We start from the raw sequence: 27927 nt of genomic DNA, 5'->3' as shown, positions 1-27927 counted from the left end.
CATGGATAAACTTCCATGTGACATAAATATATTTTCTCTAAATATAGACATAACGTCACTCGACTTTGTGTCTATTTGTGACATTTATGCTGTTCAGATGCAACGCTTAACTTTTGTTGCAGTTTGGCCTTTTGTTCTCTCGACAAAAGTGTTTCGGCAAAATTTTAAATCCAGGTTCCAGAGTGTAGTTATTGAAAACGCCACCCCTTCTGTCGCCGTGCAAACTGGCAGTGCCGGCCGTACCTGAGACATGCACGTTATGTTACAGACATAGTTATGTGGGAGTAGGAGGACAACAACAACAAAAATCGTAGACTACCGAGCCGTGTTTGTGCTGTTGACTCTACTGAGTTTATTAACACTCCTTCAGCAAAGTGAAGATTTGTTGCTGAGCTACTGTGATCAGCTGTCAGTGCTCGTGTGTGAGTTATCCGCTTTTTCCTGTTTCAAACTATTGTTTTTGAATTGGCCTTAAAAATTCCACTATCACTCAACCTCAAGAACCTAAGCATAGAGAAATGCAATAAGAAGTTTGCAAGAAAAATTTGCATTATGCTATGATACATAACAAAATATATATGGATATAAAAATAATAAATATGTTGTGTAAGAAAGATGTACAAATATGTGCATCGTGCAAGTGTGGTAAATGTGTTCCAGATAAGGATAAGTAGGAATTAAGTAAGAAGAGTAATGCTCAGCTGAATTATTACTGCACATATTATGTACATTACAAGTCGGTCTTACATATTATACAGTTTTGAAGATGAAACGGCAACGTTTTACAACGTTGAAAATCTAAAAAAGAAATAAATGATGGGTTTCAGCTGCTGCTGCTGCTGCTGCTGCTGAGTAAACAAACCAGTTGTTGTCACTCTCACTTCTCTAAAGCTCTTCAATACGAGTGTTGCATTTGACTCATTTCAGTCGATTGAGAGTTAAGTGAAATGTGGGCACACAGTTGGCCGGTACGTGGTGACTGTACAAGCTACTCTTTCAGTCCAAGTGATCTATAAACACCCTCGTGTCACCAAATCCCCCTGTGAAGATTTCTCCACTTGTTTTACTCCTTCATCTCACATTTTTGTTCCAAAGCCGAAAATTGGAAAAGAAAATGTGATAATGAAATTCTGTCCTGCAGTTGATCCTTTTCATGTTTGGCAAATTGATTTAGAGAATGCAAAACAGGATTTTCATCAAAACACTTGAAAGTTGGTGTATGTATGACTTTGCACTCAAAGAGGCTCGTATTAAAATTAGAGACGTAATTGTATCAGTTACCATAGAATGGGTTTACATGGACACGAATGACTCGTTTATGATCAGGTTTTTTCAGTATTTTGTTTATGTTCATGAGCATGTGAACACCATGTATATGAGCGTCTTGAATATGTGGAGTACTCTTAAATACTGTTCCGTGTATACGGAACAGTATTTAAGTGAAATTAGCAGTGTGAAATGGGACACCCTGATAAGCTTTTCAAAGCTTGTAAACAGGGGCCCAGACATTAAAAGACATACAAGTTTACAAATATAAATCTCATCCTGCAACTTAACTCTAATCTAAAACTTCAAAAGCATTCACATTTACTCTGATATCCTAAAAATACAATAACAGTAATGCAATAAATGTGTGAAGACAAATGGCACGTGATGCTATGGCTGTGGGCTTGTCAGTAGGAACTGGCTCCCTCATGATGCAGCAGGAGCTACAAGAGCTGTTACTGCATCACATAACTCTGAGAAAGTTGAGCAGATCATCCGCAAGTTTTCGATCCACAATTCCTCTGTGAAAGCGTGGACTATCATTTCCAGAAATCCCTCATAGGTGGCCGCTCCCACTTATAATGGGCTCGCCTTTCCATTATCGCTCCATAACATGCCTGCGTCGCCTTTGATTTGAAATAATGACGTCTAGTGTGGCGGCTGCAATAGAAATAAAGCTGCTGATGTTTTGGACATCCATCGCCATGGTTACTGGAGTGTTATTTCCAGAGAAGAAGTCGCACAACGTCACTCAATGGAAACGCAGTCATCTCACAACTGTGTTTTTGAAAATATTGTTTAATTTTTTTCCAAATCTGTAATGGAAACTCGCCTATTGTCAGACTGGCACCTGTGTGAAAAACAGTGCTGTAAAAGTTCTCTCAGGAGTCACGTTTACATCATAGCTGACATCGTGTGTGGTGGAGAGAGTGGCGGTGGACGCCTTCAGAGCAGACAGCTGTTGGCGATCGCAGATGAGTTGTAAATTATCAGTAAATGAAGAGTGTAGTGTTTAATATTTCCTGTCGCTTTGATCTCCCATTGTCGGTTTGTTTTTGTAAACATCTCCGGCGTCTGCACAGATAGACTGCAGTAATCTGTAAGTGGGTTACTAGTATTTATCATGTTTACAGAGAATGCGTATAACCCAATTTCTCAGTGCTCTTGTATCCCAAAGATGATCATAAATGGGATAAGCCTCATAAACAGGTTATTCATATCTATGTAAACGCACTCACATGTTGCACCCTCGCACAGACCACAGGTGATAAATGGCATCTTGTTCTGTAATATTTCCTCCGCTTCCTAAGGGATCAAATTAGAGTGTCCTCGTGGTCAGCAGCAGAAAACAAAGTGTCTTGCCTGAAACTGTGTTATTAGTAGTTGTTGGAAGTGGACACTGAGTCTCCCTGAGCTACCTCTCGGCGACCAGGCGGAAACAATCTTGAGTTGCACACTCCGACACCCAGTGGTGCTCACTGATAAAAATCCATGCAAAGCGTGCAAAAGCCCAGAGCGAATAAGCGCCGAGCTTAAGCTGCCATTTTGTGGGCACAGATGCCTCTTGGATCATTGTGGCACCAAGCGTGAAATGAATGTAAAATCATCCATGATGCCTCGTGCTTCCATTTATTGTTTTGGGGTGCAGATGAGCTGACATCAGTGTTAGTGTCTCTGAAGATTCACTCTGTGTCTGTGCCACTCCCGGCGTGTCCCCGTGTGTAGTTGTCGCCGCTTAATAAGTGCACACAATCGACGAGGTCGGGTTGTGATCCTCTTCACAGGATTTTAATGCCTGTTTTTTATGACTGTGCGACGAAGATAACCATATATATATTATGGTAAACAGCTCACACTCTGCCTGAAAGGAATGAGCCCGGAGAGTTTCACTGGGATGATTGAGCGTTGCTGCTCATTGCCTCCGTGCACGCCCAGTAACTGCAAGCTGTGCTGCCTGAGGATGTTAGAGAGGTGATGGGAGGGGAGCGGAGAGCGAGCGAACGAGCGGCTTCGACAGTGTCGAAAAGCCAAAACTTCTTCTGATTGACCACTAAATCAGATGGCTGGGCCTCAAATGACACATTAATTGTTTTGAGATTGTGTTTTGTTTCTAGGAATATCTGTCCATCACAAATTACATTCCACGGGTGGTAGACAGGTTCAGATTTTCACCAAGGATCGGCCGGCCCGTCATTCCAATTAAGTGGATCTAGGGCTGTGCTTTTGTATGATAAAGGGCCTCTCTGTTTCTCTCCGACATTAAAGAGCAGCCCAACATCTCAGCATTTAGGTTGTACTACAGAAAGAAAATTATACGAGGCCTCCTGGGCTTTTTACTCTCATTGTTTTTACCACAGTGCAGTCGATTAGTCAATTTCAGTAAACATCAGAAGCTAGTCAACGCCAAGCCGCTTAATGGGGTGTATTCCCTTACTCTGCTTGGTTCTGGTAAATTGTAATTGACTGGAACAATTGCACAAACATGATGCGTTAGAGCTTGATTAGTCGGAATGACTTATAGATCTGTTTTTGAGATGCAAATTATCTTTTGGACTTTATGCGCTACTCAAACTCAGCTTGATGTAAAGTGAGCTGGTATCTGTTTCTCATTAGGATCCACCTTTTTCTAACGGGCCACTTTGGATATTTTGTCTGCATTTGAATGCAGTGATGCTCTGAAGTTTCAATTACTGATGGTGGTCTCCAATTTGGCGCCTGTTCAGTCTAGTGGAATTGCTCGCCCGGTGAATTACGCCAAAAAAAAGCTTCAAGCCTCTGTGTTTACTTGCAGATTCCCACTTGGCTCATAGACTTTACATTGTGATGATTTCACAGATTTTACATTGCTTTTCTTGCACCGAGTGAAGCTTAACAAAAATAAAATGTCCATGAATCAAATTTTCACAATAAAAGATTTCTAATTGACGTTGATGTTCGTAGTTTTAGGTAGACAGTGGATTTTTTTTTTTTGGCCAGTGGAGAAAAAAAAGGATGGAAAAACTCTTTCTGGGCCTGAAAATTGTTTGGAATTAACAGAATGTTTTGGAAAAGTTTTGAATATACCCTGTTTTATTCATCAAAATCCCAAATTATTTGTATTTGGCTTTAAAATGTCACAAGTATCCGTTACTGCTGACCGATGGTTAATGTTAGCTTGTGTGGGAAACAAACGTTTGTTAATCAAGAAATGAATCTGGCATATGCAGTTAGTTGGTGGTGGGAATGCATATGCATGTCGGGAAGGTGCATGTTTAACCCTTTGAAACCTGAGCGAATTGGTTTGATTTCCTTCAGAATCATGGGGTGAAGGCAACAAGCAACATGACAAGACATGGCCCAAAGATGAGCAAAAATAGTTTTTAAAAAAAGAAGAGAAAAAAACAAAAATTAAAAGAAAATGACCTGAAAATAAGCAAAAAAATTAAATTTAAAAAAGTAAATGGCCTAGAAAAAGTGCTGAAAAAATGGATGCATTCATTTGATAACATTTGTTAACCTGTAACATAATTTTAAATGTAAAATTATATAATGCAATTTGTAAGATGGTAAAATATTAAGGAAAAGTTGTTGAAAAGTTCTGAAAATTCATTGGTATAAATGTGTGTTGATGACCTTCCCCGCAAGTTCTGCAACTAAAGGGGATATGAGATCCCCTATCACCCTAATTCTTGATGTTTTCTTTGTACGTATTTGGTGGAAATCTACATTTGAGTAGTTTTGGTCCTTTGTTTTTGTTGGTTATTATTGCTACTGCTGCATTTCCCAGAATAATAGATACGCTAATGTCTGCGTGTTCTGTGTTGGAGATTAACTCGCCTAAACACAAACTCAACCATCCATGCTCGCATCTCCGGGGACTCTGGAGAATAGATGGCCACATTAAGCGACATGAGTCACATTAGACCACCATAAGAATAGGAGTGTGCATCGACTGGCTTTTTAATTACATCAAATTACTCTTAGAATTGCACTTATCCAGGCTAATCACTACGTCTCCATTAAAACCCGGAGAGATGAGATGCATGTTCTCTCAGTGAAACTGCTCTTTCCCTGCTAACTGCTCATTATGACATGTCAGGAAAGGTCGAGGGCAGTTATGTAACTCATCAGCTCTCCGGTGTGAAGTCCGACCTGCGATGGGTTCTTTGTTAAATATCAAACCATCTTATCCGCGGCTCGTCATTTCATGCAGCGTTAGCATGACACATTTCAGTAAGAGCTTTTAACTGTTTTGTGAGCCATTTGGGCTCTTTTGTTGGTGCGGCACCGTCGTGCCATTTTGGGGTTCGTGTCAGGGATAAGTGGCTGTGAATTGCTCTCTTTTTCTGTCACAGACCTTTTCAATGACTTTTCAGAAAAAAGCTTCACTCTCAAATCAAAGCATTGTTAAGCATCTCACCATTTAGGGAAATCCACCGAATCCAGTCCCACCACAAAGTACAGAATCACAAATTATTGATTCCTGTAATTTTGTTGGTTTTGAAAAAAAATCCAACATTTACACCTAAGATTTATTGCAGAGCTATTGTATCACATCTTAAACCTTCCAGGCGGTATTCACTGTTGCTTTGCAAATGTAGCATATTATGTATGGTCCAAATTACTGAAGGCTATTGTTAACATTTTGCTTTTAGTTAATGCACTTTGGAGATCCTAATTACATTCAGGCTTTGCATGATCGGAAAGATTTTATTCCCAAATCTCTTATCTTTATTACACTAGACTATTATAGTCATAGAAAATTGGTTTAAAGTTATGAAAAAGTTTTGAAATGTGATTGTAAGATAAGCGTGGGAAGGCTGGATATATAAATGTCCCTTCCTTGCCTCAGAAAACCTCTCAAAAGTACAACCACAACTTGAAAGGAAAGAGTGTTCACACACAGGAATGTGAGCTCAGATAATCACATAATTGTTCATCTTAATATTGAACTAAATCGCCACAATAAATGTTGTTATTGTATGTTTCTTCAAACCACAGATATGTAACATTTGCACATTGTTATGTAGGCGATGTTAAAGCTTCTTTGGACTTCTCAGCAGAGCTGCGGTTAACATTTGGTCATAAGGCACAAAAAACACTTGGTTGTGGTTAGGAAAAGATCACATTTTAGCTTAAAATATCCGGATTTGGTGGCACAATCAGACCAGGGAATGCTGCAGATGTCTTGCTAAAAATCACCCGCTGGTGTGAAAAAACTTTTGGTTAATCGCCATTTTGATGTATGATAGAAAAACTTGATTTAACTTGAATATATTTCTAATATAACACACATCTGGAGCCTCATCACATTCCTGCATGCAGACAGTGGAAGATAATAATAATAATAATAACCATTATTATTATTTAATAGAAGTATTCTTTAATGACAACTATATGTTGTTTTTGTTATTATTATTATTATTATTCATGATGGCATTCACATGATTTCTTACTTGATCATTTTTCAAAGGCAGGATCTTTTGGTGTCACAGTCACGGCTGGAAAAAGAGCCAGTGTCTCAGAAAAAACACCTGGGTTTTGTGTCACTATAGTTGTTTTTTAGAGGGACATTTGCAACATATCAAGCCCTTTTTGTGGCAATGCTGCTGATGTATTGCTGAACAACTGATTTTGGTGGTGCAATTTTAGCTGGAAATGCTGCAATGTCTCGTTAAAAAGCAAAGTTTTTAGCACAGTCGCAGCTATTAATGCTACCAGTGTCTCACTAAAAAACACCAGTTTGGGTGGCACAATCAGGGCTGGAAAATGCCACCAATCCCTTAAAATCAACCAGTTTGGTTGTTTGTTGGTCTGCAGCTCAACTCCACTTCAGGATGACAAGTCATATCATACACGAAATCAGAGCTACGTCACTTTAAAAACATGATTTGAAGCGTATGAAATGTACAAATGTAACATATCAATGGTTTGCTGCAATGTACAATGCAAACATTTTCTTTTGGTTACTTTGCTCTAATATTCCTTTTAATAGTTATCAATACTTATTCAGAATCACCTCTATATATGCTATGTATCCTTTGTATAAACTGTATCATTAATAATGCAGAAAGCTATTTAACAGCGTGATACAATTGTCCAACCTGTCTGACCACTTAAAGAAAAAAGTTCATAGTTGACAAGAAATATGAATTATAGATCTAAAGATGAAATTCAGCTGCAGCCAAATTTAATCTGCTTCAGCAGGTAGTTTTTGCTGCAGAACAAAGTCAAAACAGGAGCAAGAGAGAAAATGGTAACAGCTGCCGGTGGGGTGTGAATACATAGGAAGCTCCAGCAGCGCAAATTGCAGTTCAGAATCAGCAACTCGGTTTGACACCTTAAAAGACCATTCACTCGGTAATGACAATGCAAGAACTCAGCTGACAGATTAGCAGATCAAGTGCACGGCACCGTTTGAATTGCCTGCCTGAACTAGCAGACTCACTTCATTTTCGCCCAGACAACTCACATACTCCATAAGATCATTTTTATTGAGCATAAATGTTAATACGGGGTTTTATTTTGGCGTCTGGCTCTGTTTTGTTTACTGCCTGCAGGCAAAATTGTTGAATCAGCCAAAGCAAGAGTTGAGAGCAATCAATAGTAACCTCCCGACATCTCAAAGTCCGACACCAACTTCACCACAGGGCGGTTTGAGCCTGGATTAGCCTGAGTCTAGACACTGTCTGAGAAAACTGCCATTAGCCCATCATGCAACCAAACCCTGTGCAATTTTTCTTTCAAGGAGAAGAAAACAAGCTGTTACATTTTCATGTTTTCAGTTTTTGTTAGATAATGACGTATGATGTATTGAAGAAAATCACTGCAGAGAGCAAACTTTACTTCTGTTCAGAAACTCATTATTCTGAGTGCGGCGGTCTATCTCGTATGCAGCAGTGATCTGCAATCACAACACGGCATTATTCCTTAATGCTTTTCATAACAGCAGGAGCCCATTGTCTCGATATAACTTCTGAAGATGCAGCGAAGATCCTGAAAAAGAAAGATAAACGATTAGAGGACTTTCCAGTGGACGGAGCGCAGCTTGTAAGACAGCGGACGTTTATTTTAGCGTTATAACTGGAGAACATCAGGGCAGAGTGTTTAAATTTGGGACATGAAGGAACAAAAATGTTATTTTGAGAAAATAATGACTCCCTGTCCTTAGTGGTAAATTGTAAAGACATCATGACCTCATGCATGTAACTGAAAGAGACCTAAATTTAATTCAATTTGCCACTATATAGTAAGTCAGTGAATCTTTAAACTGATCCAGCTGGCTGTCTGTGTAGAGCAAAGAATCCCTGCGTAAAAAGTGTTTCATTTAATATCCCATTTCTGCCGAGTCCTATTATTATACAGCTGTGACGACCGGAATCCCTTAACAGACTCGCAGGGTATCTAATTGGTATCTAATCTAATCAGTCCAGCCAGTGAAAGTGTTCTGACAAAGTACAGCGGCTATCCTTCACAGAGCACGCCTGCTGTCTGATGGTCAGCCGAGTGAGAGCGAACAGAGCAGTAACTTTACATCAGGAGCGATCTGACTCATACCATCCCATTTAGGACCTCCGAGCATCTGTACTCGCATAGATTCGACATTCCCGATGTATACGACATTCAGAGCATTAATATAGCAGCAAACAGCTTTTTGCTATGTAAAGACATCGAGGCATAATGGCGTCCTTAGCAGAGAATAAAGTCACATGACCTCTGTGAGGGTTTTAGAATAGAATAGAATATCTTTATTGTTATTGTACAGATGAATTCAACGAAATTCTGCCTGAATGAGGCGCAAATAGAATAAAAAGGGCATAATAAAATGAATAAAAATAAATAGTGTTGAGTTATATATGCATACCTATGCACACACAGCAGTTCAAACACACATACACAGTTTCTGCGTATACATTATATTGCACAGAGTACTGCACAGGAATTAAAGTGCTTCTCAGTGAAGTACTGTTTGTTTTAGAGCAATGTTCAGTGGCTTCGGGGTAAAAACGGTTCTTGAGTCTGTTTGCCTTGATAGCTCTGTAACGCATTCCTGAGGGGAGGGGGTCAAGCAGGTGATGGGCAGGGTGAGATGGGTCTTTAAGAGCGAAGGATGTCTTCTTTAATCCGGCGTTCTCTGTTCTTTGTTGTGATAAACGGTCGAGCATGAGGCTCTGTGTGTGTATCCCACTGGCTCGCCAATTGCCACAACTGTGTACACACTAGGCGGGTTTTTATTACAGATTTGCACAAAAATTAAGCAGTGTTTTCAAGATGTCGATAAAACACAGTTGTGAGAAGACTGTGTTTCCATTTAGTGATGTCATGCCACTTCTCCTCCGGCGATAATATTTTAAGAAGCATGATGGTTGTTCAAAACATTAGCAGCTTTATTTCTATTGCAGTTACCACACTAGCCGTCATTATTTCCAATCCAAGCCAACGTAGGTGTGTTTTGGGAACGATAATGGAAAGGCGAGCTCCTTACAGGTGGAAGTGATCACGTATGAGGGATTTCCGGGAAGTGATAGTCTTGTGGATTCAAAACTTCCAGATGATCCGCTCAACTTTTGAAGAGTTATATGATGTAATAGCACCTCTTGCTGTGACTCTTTGCTGTACATCATGTGACCTATAAAAGTGAAAAAGTGTTTCCATTGCAGTTTTGCAAAATAAAGCTTTTTTTCTGAATCACCTGAAATACCATCTCATGCGAGCATAAAAACTTTTTTGTGATATTGCAAAATCGGAAAAATCGATATGAAATTGACGTTTTTCCATTTGGCGTGTTATAGTATATTTGCAATTTCAATTTGCACAATTTTAGGCCGTGGGTGTAGCCCCCTCCATGATCAGAGACGTGCAAACAGCCTCTGCTCAGACTCTGGATCATCGATATTTTCTGGGTGTCGTATAGAGCTCCTTTAAATGTTACTTTATGGCCGAAGGCTCATTGTGAACAGATGGGTGTTCAGTCTGCAGCAGCAGATTTGTCGAGTTTCTTGCGTCCTGATGCGTATGAGAAGCTTGTTCCACCATAATCGAGCCAGGTAAACAATACGTTAAAGATCTTGTAGAGCAGTTGGCGGACACTCCTTTCCCGGTGAGGGAGTAGGAAGCTCATTGACAGTAGTAGAGCGTAGTAGATGAATCAGGATGTATTTCCAGGATGTAGGTTGGACCTGAGCCATTCACTGCGCCGTACCATTGGCTCGCCGTGAGACATTGCTATTCTCCTCGGAGGGCGCTCTCCAGGTGTGCGCTCCCCTCCACAAGAGGTGTGATGACTCAGACGTCAGTCAAATGAGCCAACCAGTGCACATCTCTTTACCTCATCACTCCTGCCGTACAGCTTGTCTGTATGCATGTTTTTGCTGTGGGCGACAGACCTTTCCCCCAGAAGGCTTTCAAAGCCTGCTTTGTATGTACGTGTGTGCGTAGGCTGACATCTTCAACAGTGCTCGGAGCTGCTGGTGCATTAGGGCATATCTGTCTTCTGAGGAGAGGGCACCACAGGCTCCGTCATCTCACTGGCCATTTACTGAGCAGCAGAGAAGAGGACAGAAAAAGATAGATGCTCACATTGAATTATGTCCTCAATTCCTCCACCTTGTGACTTTCCTCTTTTTTTTTTTTTCTTTTTTTTTGTAAAAATAGTGATATGCAGCAAATATGTAGCCAGCCCATAGTCACCTTAGGGTGCTTTGACACCTCAGCTGTTTGGTCCACTTTAAACAAACCCTGGTTTGTTTCTTTGGATGGTGTAGTATGTTTTGGGGGGGGTGAAAGCTCCTTTGAACTCTGGTGTGAACCAAACAAGTGAACTCTGGTCTGCTTGAAAACGGAGGTCTCGGTTAACTTCCAAGTGAACTCTGGAGCGGGTCATTTGTGGTGTGGATGAAAACGAATCAACAGCATGATTTTATGATAGGCAGGATTTCTCCAGCTGAATCAGTAATAAATCCATCTGCTGATTGTGAAATCTCTCCATGATCTCATGATTGATCCTGATAAAGACCAGTACCACTGCAACAGACGGGCGCAGTTTTTAAAATAATGTAAGCTTATTAAAACAAACCTGTGTTCCACATAAAGACAGGAGCGTTTAACGGGCCTCTCTGTCATCAGTTTCACTGCAGAGCTCGCTCAGACGCCATCATAAAACGACCTGATTAACAGCCTGGCAGCAGGTTATGCAGGCGTGTGTCTCTGTGGAGTCTCCAGCAGCTGCTGAAAGATGCCTGTTTACAGTTGTTCTGTAGTGGAACATATATGCAGTTTATATATGCAGAGTTCACAAGATTTTGTGATTTGGCTTCTGTAATTTTTGAGCAGAAAAATGAAGCAATTACGGCGGCCCTGATAACTTGATCGATTTGCAGTCTAATAATAGCCACCTAATAGAGGTTAAAATCGGTTTAATCTTTTCTCTATCAGCTCTTTGCTACACCACAGAATATAAATATAAACACTCTGTGGGCATCAAAGTGCTGCATAAACTTCTGTCAGTCAGCTGAATTTGATTCCTCGTGGGTCCTCGTGATACTCTGATGATTCAGGATGACAAACGCCGAAACTGTCCAATCAGCGAGTTACCTGTCAGTCGGTATTACCTCATGTTTCCTCCTCTGGTTCATTTGTAAAAAGTCTGCATGACCACAAACAGAACCAGATCCGAAACATGCAACAGTGAATCATTTTTCCCCTCCTTGGTCTGAAACAAATAAACCGAACTAAAGGTGTGAAAACAGCGATATAGCAGCCTGACATATTAAAGAGCTCTCTGAAAATGGATGTGTATTATTATGAGTTAAAAACAAGATTTTTGTACCTGTTTTTTGTATGGAAAGACTTATCTTGTTTGTTGTAAGCTGACTTGTTGGCATATTTTAAAGCTGGGTGGTAGATATGGAATGTGCAAATTATTGGGTTCATCTATCCATTAAAGTTAATGGGTTTTTGTTTATGCTTTTAACTTGGCTCCCCATTATGAAACATCAATGCTGACTCCGGCGTGACATGACAAGACTTGGAGATAGAGTTGCATTGCAAGTGTACGCACAAAGACTTTAGATTTGTGGCTTAAAGGGACAGTTCACCCCAAAATCCAAACTACATATTTTTCTCCTCTTCTTCCATCTTTCTCCGCTCAGGCAGCGCTAGAACGTCATTCAGATTTATTTTAGACTGAAGAAGTGACAGATGTAAAAAAAAGAAGAAACTACTATTAGATTTTCATTGGCCTTCATATGTTTTTTTGTTTATTTTTTTAAACTGATAAACTTTTTTTGGCCTGTCGGTGACATTGAGCGTGGTACACCAGAAAAAAAACCCCAAAAAACATACTCATCCGCTGCTGGCAATGGAAGTCAAGGTCACTTAATACATTAAGATTATATTTTTTGGCTGGTGATGAAGTAAATCTAGCAGCCACATGTGCATTTTACTCAGCATTTTGGCTGGGTGCTAATTTCTGTTAGGTTTCCCACAACAAAATCACAGTTTCCACAATCGAAAAGTCACAGAATTTCTACAGTCACATATTTATGATGTTGAAAAGTCATGGAGTTTGTCAAAATCATTGAAAAGTTTGGAAAAGTTATGTAATTTTGCTTTGGATAATGATTTTTGCAATATCCCCCTGTGGATAACCTGCCATGTAATGGCAAATTAATTTTCTGTAGCTGTCGACATGACGTAGCGTAATATGCGTCGGTGTGTGACAGTGTTTTGTTTACCATCACACACATTTCGTTATTTCCCCCCTGAGTTCCCCTCTCCTTCTCTGTAGCTCAGCTAGCTGAAATTATGTTTAAATCTTGAGTTTGAATCTTCTATGTTTGAAAAATGTCAGGCAAGTAGGGCAAGAAAAAAACCAACTTTGATTATTATTGTTCCTTGAAAATTCATGGAAAAATTTGAAAATTTTGTCCATGAAAACGTGTGAAAAATGTTAGACTGTCCCTTCAAACCAGCAGGGATGTGTGGCCAAGCAGCAACCTGAATGAAGCCAACTCAAAAGTGCCAAAAAACTGCCACTTAAGGCTGGCTCCCAAAACGAGTCAACCCCCATAGACCCTCATGTGAAAATACCCAACTTCACAGCTGAAATAAACATGTTTACAGCCTGTTAGAAAGCAAATTTAGGTCTCTATAGCTAATTTTTCCACTCATGACAACCGTACGGAGGTGAATTTTTATATGCGTCCACTAAATTTTATTATTTTACATGAAGTTATGCATAATTTAGGGAGTAGCTGCTTTGAATGACAAGCTGTCCTCCAGCATCTCGTCCAAATATGGTCACTTCTGGGTCCAAAAACTCCAAAATGTCGACTGCCAAAATGCCAAACTCTGTTCTGTTTATGGAGATTATTATGTGAGAGAGGGAGTGTGTGAAGGAGGGAAATAGGAAAAGGAGGGCAAAACAGCAATTGAGGGAAGTGACTGATCTCTTTCATTTCTAGAAGCAAGGATGGGATCATTTATTGATCTGGACATTTCATTAAGTGTCAGTGCGAAGCGTCACATCAGGTGACAAACGGCTTTCCTCCTGATGTGACCCGGAGACCCAGAGGCCCTGTGTCACCATGACAGCCTCTCCAACTCTCTTATGTTGTCTCCTGTTTGCTTTTCATCCCTTTACATGCTTTCTTCCTCCATAGTTACAGCTTTAAAATGTGTGATGTGTTGCTTTTTTTTTTTAATGTGGAGTCGTAAAACTATTGCGGTTAAAGTTAATAGTTCACTTTACTACCTCGGTTGAAAAGAGGTCATTTGAAATTCAGCTGATGCCGGACTGAGAAATAGTCTTCATTTTATCTCCACCTATGCTTCCAAATTTATATGTAGAATATCTCTGACACCTCAACAGAGCGATAAAGAACATCATTATTTATACATGCTCATCATTTACGTTATATAAGCATTCATAGAGAGTTTTCTCCTGACCTGTATTTCTGTTTAAAACACCCCAGAGTGGTTATTGTGTTTTTATTTTTTTTCCACGTGCATTTTTCTAAAGACAAAATTTAAATTATTCATTTAGTTTAAGTGATTAGGAAGCATTGAATTGGAATTTGTTCAGCAGTCGCGGCAGAGGATATACAGCTTTTGTGCTGTGTTAATTACGGCTCAGTGGAATGATTCAGATAGAAAGAAAAAATGGCTGAAATCCCCACGGAGGGATAGTGTTAGAAAAATATAGTTTTCAAGAATAAGCCTTTATTGCTTATGCTTAGAACAGCAAAACCAAAGCACTGTCACAATTTAGATTCACCATGAATACAGTTAGATTGTTTCTGCCTTCATTTCTTCCTTTGTTTTTTGTTTTTATTTAGTTAAACATGCCAGCTCGTGTTTTTGGTTTTGATTTGATTTAACCCTTAGGGCCCCCCTTAATATTACACACACTTGTATCACTCTACGCACAATACGTGCTTTTCAAAAGTATTTAAAATCACTTAAAAAATATTACACATTAATGTTATTTTTCAACTAAAAAAGGAATTATTTTCATTATACCACACGCTAAGTAGATTATTCTAATTTTTCGATTATCACAGCCTAGGATATGTGAAAAGGATTGTAAATGTGTGAATATGTAAATGATTTTGATACATTATTATTTTTTGTGCAGTGTCAAATACTCACATTATAAAATCAGGCTATTAAAATATTCTACATTAATATGATTTTCCAGCTTTATTAAGTTTGTTTTTTTTAACCAACATCAGAACCAATCATGAACATCACATATTCATTTAATTCAGAATTGTAACCCTTCAAATGCCAGGTTTTTGTCATGATGCCACTATGTTTTTAGATGGGAAAACACAATAAACTACATGCAAAGTATATTTTGTTTTTTAATCACAGCCTGGAATATGTCGATAATTAGCAGCAACATTGATTGTGACAGTTCACCTAGTGGAAATAGCATGTTATGCCAGATATGGAAAAATGACGTCATCAGGTAGAAAATAGTCAAAATAACAAATTCCAAGGCAAAAGCCCAGAAATAATAATAATACAATTCATGTTTTTATGCTTTGATGGCTGTGAGATCAAAGATAACAGTTTGAATGGGTTTTAATGGTGCATGCGTTTTTTTGCACTTAACAGCATGAATGTAACAATTTATTTACAAATTATAATAATTACGAGATCTGGCTGGCCGCCATCGTTTCACACGGACCATTACACATTTTGTCAGGCACGTAGCATTCTGGTAGTTGTACATTTTCTACCTCTTGAGCAAAAATGTCCCTTTTCTCTGTTTTCTCTGGTAATATATCAACACTTTCAAAAGTATTTTGCGTCTTTCTACAACAGAGTTGTGACAGAGTTGTTTATGCAAGGGGATTTTTTATATTGGTAATATACTTACTTGAGTTAGAAAAGAGTTGCTGACAGAAAACTATTAAAGTGTCTGGAAGCACACCTATGCATAACTTAACAGAAAGTTTGCCAACAAAGTTTTACCTCATTTTTATTATCTGCAGACTTGTAGAATGAAAACAATATCAGTCTTTAAAATCTGCTGCAAGCATTAAGAAAGCAAGTCTCCGTGTAAAATCATAAAAAGTGAGTGAGTTTGTTTGTTTTAAGATTGTAACTCGACTCGTAACTCTAAGCTCCTCCCCGTCAGTCGCAGGTGATGAGAGCGCGGGCGGATCAATACTTCATTAATGTTACAAGATTGAGGCCCAACTGCAGTCGATTCCAATGAACCAGGAGTGCAGGCGGAGCTGGAGGCCGTGTGCTGCCTGTGACCATGCACACATTGGGTCTGCATGCAAGAGTCTGCCTGTGCATGCTCTCTTATGTGCTATATGTGTGCAGGAGCACGCACAGAGCCCATCAGTTACAGTGACTTGGGAGGGCAGCAGATCAGCAATTCTTCCATAAGTGTTTAATTAGTTTGAGACCAGGGCCTCCTCAGCAATTTATATACTGTACATCACAGAGATTGATAGGATGGTAATTACTTCTTTGTTGCATGCAGTGCACCTGTATGGATGTTATGTTTCTCCAGACATTTATTTAGTTTTATTTTCCTTTAATTTTTAAATTGCACCACAATAATCTTTGATTTTTTTTACAGAGCGATTTCTTAATTGTTGGAGGCACTGTGTTTAAGAATAATTTTCCTCGACTGCATTTTTTTGTTACTATTTTACATAATTATAAGTAATTAATAACCCTTTGAAACCTGAGCAAATTCATTTGATTTCTTTCAAAAACATGGGGAGAAAGCAGCAAGCAACTTGGCCCATAAACTGTCAAAAAAAAAAAAAAAACCACAATGAAAATGACCTGAAAAAAGGTGCTTGACAATACAAAAGTACATGTGTATTTTTTTTATTTACATTTTGATATATTTTCTAAAGTGCTGAAAATACCAAAATATATTTGTATTTTTTATGTTTAATTAGATATTTTTTGTAACATAATTTTAAATATATAATTATGAGTATAGTTTTCTGGACATTTTTCGCAATATTTTTGATAAATTTTCTAATAATCTAAGGTGCCGACAATACCTAAATAGAAATATATAATATATGTATATTTTTTGTAACGTAATTATAAATACAGTTTTGTAGACATGTTACTCAATTGTTTTGATAATTTTTAAAATAATTATTTGTTTTCTTCTAAAAATAGTTTTTAGTAAATTTTCTTGTCACCTTTTACTAATTTCTTGCAATTTCTAGCCAAGTTGGTAATTGCCTTTTTCCTCCATGTTTAAATAAGAAATCAGGCCACTTTGCTTGGGTTTCAAGGGATCAGATAGCTTGTGAAAGACGTCAATGTCGGCCCATTTTTCAAAGGGTTAACTACTAAACAGCAATGATGTAATCGGATATATTTCCCATTAGTGTCAGTAATAGTTTTAATCCACCATAACCTCCAAACGAGTTTAATATTGCATTCATATTCTGTCAGAGTAACTCATATCTCACATGCTGTCCCCTGTTTTTTCTCACTCAAATTTGAAAGTGTAATATTTTTCAATTTCTTGCTCTAACTCTGCCTTCACTTCAAGTCTGCGCTGAGATCTATAGCTCCTCATACTGTGACTGATGTGAATCTTAAATCAGTCGGACTCTACTGCTGCCAATACGCACACAACTCCCCATGTGGTCACGGCTCACAGAAAGGCTACCCGTTTGTACATTCACATATTTTTACTGGCACTTGTTTTCCTTTGGTCCCAAAATGTTGTAATACATTTCCCAGTGTCCTAAATGTGAATTCATAGAGGCTAATTAGAGAGCAAGCATTTTCTGGAGGCAGGCATTGCCATGGAAACACACTCCACCGACCCCACACACACACAGACACACACACACACACACACTCGACAATAAGGAAGTAAGTAGGTTAGTAAACAACAGAGCATCTGTCCAGGTTAGGAGAGGACTGTGTCAGTGTGAATTTGGACTGATTTGGGCAGACGAGCTGAGTCTTCAGACCAGTCCCTCTGAAAAATGTGGATACATGCTCGGCCTGCTGCAGTAGTCTGTGGTCCTTTTTATACAGAGATTGAGCTGCTATAAATTCCCTTTATTTAGACTCTTTTCTCTTTTTTACACAGAACTAAACAATGGTGTCATCAAGCTGCTCCAGTGTGTGATTTTTAGACAGCATGCCAGCATCACAGAAGTAAAAGAAGCGTGGCGTCGAACACAACAGCTTTGGTCTCTAGTGTGATACATAACAACTAAATCTAAATAACAACAGTGACATAATGTGGCCAAAACAGTCCTTTACTGTCCCTGTTATTTGGCAGCTGATCTCGTCCTCTGCTCCGAGTGTAAGGAGCTCCCAAATCTCATGGTATTCCCAATTTGGTGATATTTTTGAGTTAACTGCTAACTAATAGCTATTTTTAAATCTCCCAGTGGTGGGTTGCACACATAACCATCATCAAAACGTCAGCATGTTTGAAAACTGTGCGGCAAGTAGGGTAGGATTGTGTTATTTTTTTATTTTAAATTATGATTATAGGTTCTTGGAAAGTCATGAAAAAGTCATGAAATTTTGTCCATGCAAATGTGCGGGAACCCTGCAGGTCCATTTACCAGTTGTTTTTTATGAACTCCACATGGGATTAAACACACCATCACAATTCAAAGCATGTATCATCCTCCGGTTTTACAGCAAAAAAGAAAAAGTATGTACATGAAATAAATTAAGTTACAAAAAAATACATGACCAATATTTTTGTCAAAAAATGGGGAAAAATGTATAAATTTTACAAATCTACAGTTTATCTTGATAAATAAATTTTTAATCTCCCTTGCTTTCTCCAGATAACGAGCTTATGTAGATGCTTTAAACATGAATAACAAATCTTAATCTTTGTGCATCATCCATGTTTACTCAATCAATATCTATTTTTATATTACCAAACAAAACATTGCGTAGTTCCACATGAAAAAAGGCAGTAGAAAATACAATTAAACTCTTTTCTATATACGCCAAACAACACAAACAACTTCCTTCGCCTCCTTCATGTCCGTACAAATCACGTCACCTCGCGAGGCAGCTGGATTTCATTATCTCTTGAGAGGATGCAGCCCGGATTTGTGGCACAGCCTGCCTCGAATAGCTCCTGTGGTAGAAACGGTGCTCACACACATCCTCTGTCGCATGGAATTACGTCATACCGCCCAACACTAACTACATGTGACTTTTTGTTGCCGAGTTTTGATCCAATTACTTAATACTAGGAATTATTAAATAAAGACATCTGTGAATCACTGATTCACAATTCCACCCAAAAGCATTGGCAGAGTCTGCGGCTGAATTGTCCGTCAGCGTCAATGGACTGATTCATTTATTTAATACTTGCTGGTCCTGCAGTTCGGGGAACTTGTCTCCCGGGGCTTTTTTCCACTCAAAAGCTGCATTTGTCAGCGTGTGCGTGCACAAACACACTGTTCTGAATGTACGTGTGATGTCAGCTTATAAATATTTGTACCACTTTCTGAATCTTGTATGGCTTTGGCACTTTTAATTATTACAAAGTGCTCCGGTCCTCTTTTCCTTTCCTCCCTCTCTCCCCCCATCAGCATCTCTCTCCTCTGTTGTCGGCTCCTCGTTGCTGTTTCATGCATTATTTAAGAGGCGACTATGACGAGTCATTTGCTGCCATTCTGTCTCACCTTTTCCTCCCTAAGGAGCATGCTTCAGAGCTCTGATGGTGATAGCTGACCTCATCTAGACCTCTTTCACTGGGTTGTGGATTGTTTGTTTTGGTTTGTGTGTGTTAAAAAAGACTGCGGAGAGTACGTATCCAGAGAGGGTTAAAAGGGAAATGAGGGGTCAGCAGAAAATTAGCCACTATGCTTCTTTTTTATTACGTTCTTTTCAAGGAAACCATGCTGAAGTTTGCCTTTGCTGTGTTTGATGGAAGATGTAATATATTTAAAAACATAGATGTAAGGAGCCAAAAAAAGCAGTATTTTCTGTACTTAATTTGAAAAGAGCCAAGCAATGACTAATCGTTGGACATTGCAAAGAGACGGCTCTAAATGAAATCTAAATTCTGAAGGTTACATTTGGGGTTGGCAGTTTTATTGTGCAAAAATCCAATAATAAACATTGAGCATATTTTAATTCAAGTGGTCTCCGAGAAAGCTAGATTTCTGTGGATGTTGTCAGGCTTTAGAAAATCGACGCAATTATAGGAGACTTTGGCCAATCACAGGTCTTTTCAAAGAGATGGTGTTCCCATTGGCTGTCCTTCAAATGTGGATGTGTGTCCCTTCAGATGGTGAGAGCCTATAGAAAGAGTTTTTATTCCAGCATTGGCAAACACTGCAAAACAACACAAAAGAGGAAGACATACTTTTGAAAAGAGTCTAAAAGAGAGCCTGAGAATAAATACAGTCAAACATTTTTCGTTATTGGTGAAGTGTTTACAAGATGGAGAGAAATTTAACAGTATTGTAACCATCTTAGAAAATGCAGTGGTGTCACAGGAGCAAGGTATTACAGAATAACTCTTATCATCAGCTACAATTAGTATTACTTTTTTTAGTTAAAAAAATTAAACTTTTTATCTGCCGGGGGCCATCAGCGTTAACACGTCAATCGGGATGTTATTAAGGTCCGTAATTAGGATGTTCATTTTTTTAAATATCATGTCCATTGCTGACTGACATTCCTGTTTTTAAGAGGCTCTACCGGGCTGAGTTTTTAAGCAGAAGCGATGATAACGGTATCATATGAAACTCAAAGACCTGGGGAATCCAGTGTCCTGTCGCGCTAGCTCCTCAGGAAGGAGGCTATATAATGCTCCCAAATTTAGGCTTAATTTTGGTGATGGAAATGGGCTCTATTGGTACCCATGAGTCTCCACTTTACAGACACGCCCATTTTATGTTAGTCCCATATATATATATATATATATATATATATTTGGTGCTATTTGATTCCTAATCAAGATAATCTGGTAAAAATTGCTTTACCTTGTCAATATGGACTATGGACCATTTTGCAGTGCAAAATAATGGAATTGAAAAGGTGATTAAAAAATGTGATTAGTGGTGATTACCTACAGAAACTCTAGGATTAATTAGCAATAATATATAATTAATCGACAGTCCTAATTTTTTAATACTGTAGATGAGCAAATGTAGATAATATGATAACTGCCAATTTTTATACCACGGATGTACATTAAAACTGCTGCAGCCCTAGTTGCTAATAAATTTGGGCTTTTGCTACCTGAAGCTAAAGGCTCATAGCTGCATCTTCAAGTTCCTGTTTATGTAGCTAACGTTAGCTAGAGCCTTGAATGTCCTCCGCCTCGCTCCTGCTACGCACCACCTCACCAGGAGGCCTGTAGAGACGGGCCCCCAGTTAGCAGTGACAGCAACCAGAATCCAGCCAGCACAAACCCACAACCCCGACTCCCTGCAGAATCAGCAAACTTTCTGTTGCTGCTGTGACACAGATTAGACCCGCCTCTGGGGGGTTTGCACTGGCCAAATTCGAGCGTTTAAAACCGCCGACTGACACTCAGTCTCCAGAGCTGCTCTGCTCCCGGGAGAAGCAGTCCACAGTGGTGGGGAGCACGCTGAGGGGACCCGGGGGTTGCTGGCTAGCTAATTCTTGTCTCATTTGTAGGCAGTTAGTTTCTAATTTTGCTTATCTGTTTCATTGATGGCATTTATTTTTTTTTGTTGGGGTTGCGGTTTCTTTGTATTTCTTGAAATTACCTGATTTATTTACTTAAATGCTGCATAATTTTAAATCAGGGACCAACCATGTAAAGCACTTTCTAACTTTCTTTTAAAAAGTGCTTTATATATAAAAGTAATAATAAGAAGAATTATTTATTTATTGTTATTATTATTATTATTATTTGTGGTCTGAGCACAGGAGCTGCATTCAACTACGATGGAATAAGATTAATAAATGACTGTGCTGGAAAACTGGGTTACAGTATGAAGTGTGTGCATATGCCCGTGGTCCTCTGGCGGGAGCAGCTAAGGACGGAGATGCAGGAGGAGGGTGTCTTTCAAATTTTGCTGTTTGATTTTTTTTTGCATTTTCCAAATTCGGCCTCCTCCAGCTACCAAAAAAAAGGTGGTCAAAATGGAGCATTCTGACTAGATGAGAAAAAGGCATGTTCACACACACACTAAAAGAGAAGCATTATTGATGGGATGCCAGCATTCAGAAATATCCAAGCCGCCTGGCAGGTTTTCTTGGTCTTTGTTCTTGCACTCGTTTCTCCATCTCTGGTCCCCCCCAGTTTCAGCAGAGTAACTATCCCATGTGCCAGTCACGCCTGAAGAAGAATGGCGCTCACTGCGTGCTTCATAGCTTACCCTACGGCTGTCTCCTCCTTCCAAATCAGATCAGAAGGAACCAAAAAACCAAAGCTGCATCCCATCTTAAAGCTCACTCCTCCAGCAGCCTCTGTACCCACTTGAGAGAGGCTCTGTGACAAACTGGGCTTGTTGTCCAGGGGACAGGCTGCAGACCGCTGCAGCTCTGATTGCCTCCCCTACAGAGAATAAGACCAGTCTGCAGAAGTTGTGTGACACTGGTCCTTTTCGGGGATGTTATGTTGTTGTCTCGTGCATGTAGATCGCTCGTAGCTCTGTTTTTGAAAGGTTTCCATCAGTCCCCCAGTGTGATAACGTTTGTAGACAGAGCAATGTTTGAACACTCTGTGTATTACAAAAAAAAAACATGGTAAGAAAAATTTAAGACAGCACATAAACACATACAGTAAATTCCAGGGTTAGTACTTTCATGAAAAACCTGGAAAAGTCATGAAATTTGCAAATAGCAATTTCCAGGCCTGGAAAAATCTTGGAAAATTAAATATACCCTTAATGTGTTGGAAAAGTCACGATAATTTAGTTTCACAAACCTGTATAATAACACATGATGTGTTCAAGGACTGTCAGAAATGTAAAAATCCAGTGATAATTTCTGATTTTATGGTTTCCTCTTCTTCTTTTTGAAGAGAACATGCCTTTAAAGTCCCTCTCCTCCTCCTTTTTGCACAACCCCCTCACTTCTCATGAATAACAGACAGTCCCTAATTTATTTTGAAATATTCAGTTCTAATCTCGTTCTGAATTCTTTACTTTTTTAAATGATTTATATTTTAAAAAGCTATTATATAGTAATGAAAAGAGCCGATAAGGAGTGTTGATGGTTCTTTAAGAGAATGGGTGGTCTTGATTGTGTGGTGTATAGTGAATGTATGCTTAAAATTTGCCTTAAAAGTCATGGAAAAATCAGGGAAATTAACTGGTAAAGATGAGTATGAACTCTGAAGTACTCTTTTGAAATGTCCTTGAAAGCGAGCATGAATAGTACCCAAACACAGCCACTTTATAAACACATGCAAATTGCTGTTTGTTGCAACATCATTTGGCACCGAGTGTACTCTGTTCCCCTCAGGGTTGTCTGATGTTTCGGGGGGTGCCTGACAGGAAATGCGTGGCCGGTCATTAAGAGGGTCACTGGAGAACAAAAAGATTAAGGTCCTGAGCCTATCAGCAAGCCCCCGCCGACTAATTATCCCAATTTTTGTGGTGTTTTCTGTACGAGATGAAATATGACTGAGTCAGTGTGATTGTTTTCCCTCCGTTCTATTGTGAAGAAGCACTTAACATAAGGTTTCATTTTCTACCTTCCTCTGAAGTACGCACAGTGTGCATAATCACGTCTTTGGAGTGGAAAGACGAGCCCTGGTTAAAAGCATCGGGGGGGTTTGAGGGAGATTTGACAGACAACAAGCACGCGTATCATGATTTCTTGTCAGAGATTGCCTATTCATATCTTTGTGGGGAATGTATTTCAGATCAAGATTATACAACGGAGACCTTCGGAGGTATTAAGGGAAAAGCTTTGCTCAAAGCACAAAGGGAGGATGTGTGTGCTGCACAGTGTGATCTCTGCAGAATAACGTGATGCAGTCCTGTCCGTTCGGTCCTGCGAGAGCCGCGCTGACATTATTGATTCTGCATAAGATTCCACTTTGGCAGATTTGGCTCATTCCAGCAACCCTTGACAGAATTAAAATGGAAAAAGGCCTTTATGGATTTTAATGTGTCCGTTGTGATGTGTCCATATCCACATCGGAGCTCATTTGCACATATAGATACACACACGGGAGCTTTTTAAGTTATCTCTTTTTTCTTTTCTGAAACTGTTGTTTTATGAATGGATTACTTGCTTTACTCTGCCGCTGCTCTGAGTTATTCAGAAAGCTGTCTTATATGACCAGAAGATAGTGTAAAAATAATGGATGTGTCCATTTGTTTGTGGACTCCTGTTTTGAAGCCTCTGGTTTGGCATTTTGGCCATCGCTAAGCCTGTCACAGTCATTTTATTATAAACTTATCAAGTCATGTTCATATATCCTACATCTAGGGCTGCAACTAAAGGTTACTTTCATTATAAATTAATCTTCCAATTATTTTAACAGATTAATCATTTAATTACAACAAATCGAAAAGTGACATCTTTAAGTTGCGCGTTCTGTCCAGTCAATTGTCCAAAACCCCATTTTATGATGTTTCTAGGATTTTAGGATGTTTTTAGGATTTTAGGACATTTCTCAGATTTAAGGACGTTTGTAGGATTTCAGGACATTTTGGGGTTTAAGGACACATTTTAGGGCATTTCCAGGATTTTTGCTTATTTCTAGGATTTTAGTACATTTTTCAGATTTTAGGAAGTTTCTAGGATTTCAGGACATTTCTAGTATTTCTGTACATTTCTTGAATTTTAGGTCGTTTCTAGGATTTTAGAACAATAGGTGCTCCGCTAGGACCTCTGTCAGGAGCTGCAGGGGATCCTCCACTGGCACTTTTTGGTAAATAATTTAATAATTTAATTAATTTTTATGCACTTTGGCATGTCATGTGTTCTAAAAGTACAAATTAATTCCCAGTGTGATTCACTTTATTTTTATTATGAATTAAAAACTGGTTTGGGGGCCACCAGGCACCCTATCAGGGGCCAGATTTGGCTCACGTGCCGTAAGTTGAGTATCAGTGCATTAGAGGAACTGCAGTTTTTGACACTTTCACTTTGACTTCACTTTCAGCCCTGGAGGTTACTGCTTAGATGTGACTCAACAGATGATTTTAAAGTGTGAAGGCCTTTTGGTGCCAAGAACCCAAAGGGTTTCTGTGGGGTTAGGGTGTGTTCACTGGCAGGTCACGGTAATGCCACTCACTGTCAGGTTCAAACGCTTGTGTCTCGGGGAAACTGACTCGTGGTGGTCCCAGTGTGTTTGCTCTCTCGCACTGTCTTTCTGTGTCTGCTCCTCTGTCTGACTTTGTTGCTCTGGTCTCTATCTCGGTCTCTGCTCGGCAGAAGCAGTAAATGAAGGCAAATGCCTTGAAGTTTCGCTGCATTTAGTATTCTTGCTCGCTTGCTGTGACACTTTTACTGCACTCTCAGAGAGCAGGCTTCTGCTTCCCCCTTCCTCTTAAACCCGCAAGCACCATCTGTTGTCATTAGTGTCCAACATCCATGATGTAGCAGGGCTGCGGTCTCTGCCTTCCTCTCTCTAGCAATATATGTCACCCGCTGCCTGTTACTCTTTGAAGAAGGCTAAATGTCCAGATTTAAGTCCAGTCAAATTGCATCGCCCACGATGAAACTACATGAGGAAAAACATGTTTTCCTACTCTGCAGTTTTTAAAACTTTTTTTTTTTTTTTTTTTTTTGCAGTGTCTTATCCCATAGAAATACAATTACTCATTTTATCTCCTAACCTTTTGTGAGGTCGTCACAAGAATTTTAAACTTTAATGTAATCCTAGTATAGACAACAGTACTCAAACAGTACTCTGTAAAACTTTCTATACTAAGGTGGAAATATTTTTTATTTTGTTAAATTTCCTTTTGAATTTTTCACTGGTGGAGAGAACGTCTAACAGCAAGAGGTTAAAGACCAATTAATTTGCTTCCCTATTGTTTCACCTGTGCAGGGTTAAAAGTCTGACTGTGCTGCTGTTTGATTTAAACATTTTTTTTTATGATTTTAGTCTTTCTCTGATCCAGTGTGTCCAGAATGATTCGGATGCAACATTCACATTTCAACACAACTAAGAGAAACTACAAAAATGACTGACTGCTCAGGTGAATGTTTTCATTAACATTTCTCTTTCTTTTCTCTCTCTCTCTCTCTCTCTCTCTCCTCTCTCCATCATAGATCACATAAAGCGGAAGATTCGCCGGCGGCCATCTTGGGGGCGGGGCATCATCCGAAAGAAGAAGAGCTACAAGAAGGAAACAGAAGAGGAGGAGGAGGAGCCCGAGGCGGAGGCAGAGGCGGAGGCTGCAGGGCCCAGTGACTCATGTTTGACGCAGGATGAGGAATCGTCCTGTGACACCATGGGTCCGCAGCCCAACGGCCACCATCCCCACGCCCCCTCCACGGAGGAGGAGAGCTCCAACGAGCCCCCCGTCGCAGCTCTGGCCGAACCTCCTGATGCCAGCGAAGCCCAAAAAGAGCCAGCACCTAAGGAGGAGGAGCCCCCAGCCAAAGAGGCCGAGGACACGGAGAAACACGCTGCGCTGCTCTGCCCCGGCGGCTCCTTTCAGCCGCAGGCAGACGTGGAGGTCCAGGCCAAGCACGCCGACGACTTCCGGCCTTCGATTGAGATGTCCGAGTCTTCAGACGCCGAGGTCCAGCCGACGCACACAGAGGGTCTCCTCGTATCACAGGCGGAGTGTGTGAATGGAAACGAGTCGATGGACAGCCTCGACTCGCAGAGCCTCAAGAGGAGCGGTGAGGCGGAGAAAAGGACTCCTCTGAGCGCGGCCGAGGGCTCGAATGAACCCCAACAGGAAGAGCACAAAGACAAAAATGAGAGCAATCCAACTCAGGAGCACCCTCCCCAGGATGGGAGTGCAGTAACGGAAAACACAGAGGAAGATCACGACACAGAAGGTATGAAGCCACATCGAGAGTTTACTGTTCACTTTCACTTTTATTCTGCTCGTGGAAACAGACGGTTAAGAATCAGACAGCAGGTTTTTGCCACATTACATTCCTTAATCAAAAAGGGGCAGCCCCTTTCTCAAAAATAAATCAAGAAATGAAAATAGATGCTCTGTCCGTCAGTTAATTAGAAAGAAAAATAAAGAATCAAAAGCTACACTCAGCAACTCACCATCAATCAAAAAAACCCAAAACAAAATTACCTGGAAACTTAATATTGTCTAATTATTTCTTCCTTATACATATTTTTTAACTGAAAAATGTTGATATTACTCTTTGAATCGTTCTCTAAAGAATTCCAGTTTGACACCACACCCTGAAATACACATTTACTTTAGTTTGAGCATACTGATGTTTAAAATTACATTTCCTTCTAAGATCCCTGTCCTCTTAGCTTTTTGTATATTTTCTGTTAATCCTCTGCTTTCATGTCCTGAACATAACTAACAAAGTCTGTTATTTAACTAGATGCATGAGTCCAGTCATCCTGACCTGATGAACAGTCTCTTGTTGCGCCTTGAATCAATTTTCTACATAATTCATACGATGATCCAGCTTTAAAAGCTCAATTAGATGAAGCGTTTTCTGCCTTTAACTAAAGTTCGTTTTTTCTGGGTTCCCACAGTCATGAACTTCCTGGAAAAATTATGAAAGCAGAAAAACTTTTCCTTTAGGCCTGGAGGCCTTGTGATTCTACATTTTAAATTTTGTATATTATATACAGTTATAATTTTATGTATTTTTAGCACCATTTTTCAGGTCATTTTCTTGTTCATTGTTGTTTTTTACCTTTCTTTTCTTGCTAATTTTCAGGTAGCCTTTTACAATTTTATCTTGTTAATTTTTTGGTAATTTCTAGATAAGTTGCTCAGTTTTACTCTCTTGTTTGTTTCTTGCAGAGGCAACACAATTATGAGAGCCAAACAATAATGTCGAACTGAGGCCAGTCAAAATTTAAAGAGAGAAACAAATTACAACACAAATAACGATAACGACCCATACCAATAAGAGTCAATAAAATTCTAAGAATATTAGCAGCAGACACAGAAATAATATTACATATCATAGAATTATACACAATTGAGACAGAATAAAAGAGTAAATTAAAAGATAAATTAAAAGACAAACCAAAACAGATTAATTAGAACAGGCAAATTAAAATAGATGCCTTTCACGGACACA

The 27927-nt window shown here is 39.4% G+C and overlaps 1 protein-coding gene across 1 annotated transcript in view; it reads left to right on the top strand.

Annotated features, from left to right (window-relative positions):
• The window catches only part of atad2b (ATPase family AAA domain containing 2B), a 115105-nt gene that overhangs the window by 53741 nt on the left and 33437 nt on the right, over window positions 1–27927 (top strand). Inside the window, exon 25 of the mRNA XM_042503446.2 lies at window positions 25954–26694. Within this exon, the coding sequence (XP_042359380.2) occupies window positions 25954–26694 (741 nt within the window). The remainder of the gene's footprint in view (window positions 1–25953; window positions 26695–27927) is intronic.

The sequence above is a fragment of the Plectropomus leopardus genome, chromosome 16, assembly GCF_026936395.1.
Source record: "Plectropomus leopardus strain MGB_pleo_1.0 chromosome 16, ASM2693639v1, whole genome shotgun sequence".
Taxonomy (NCBI): domain Eukaryota; kingdom Metazoa; phylum Chordata; class Actinopteri; order Perciformes; family Serranidae; genus Plectropomus; species Plectropomus leopardus.
Note: the sequence above shows the minus strand (reverse complement) of the source record. Positions and strands in the feature narration are given on the sequence as shown.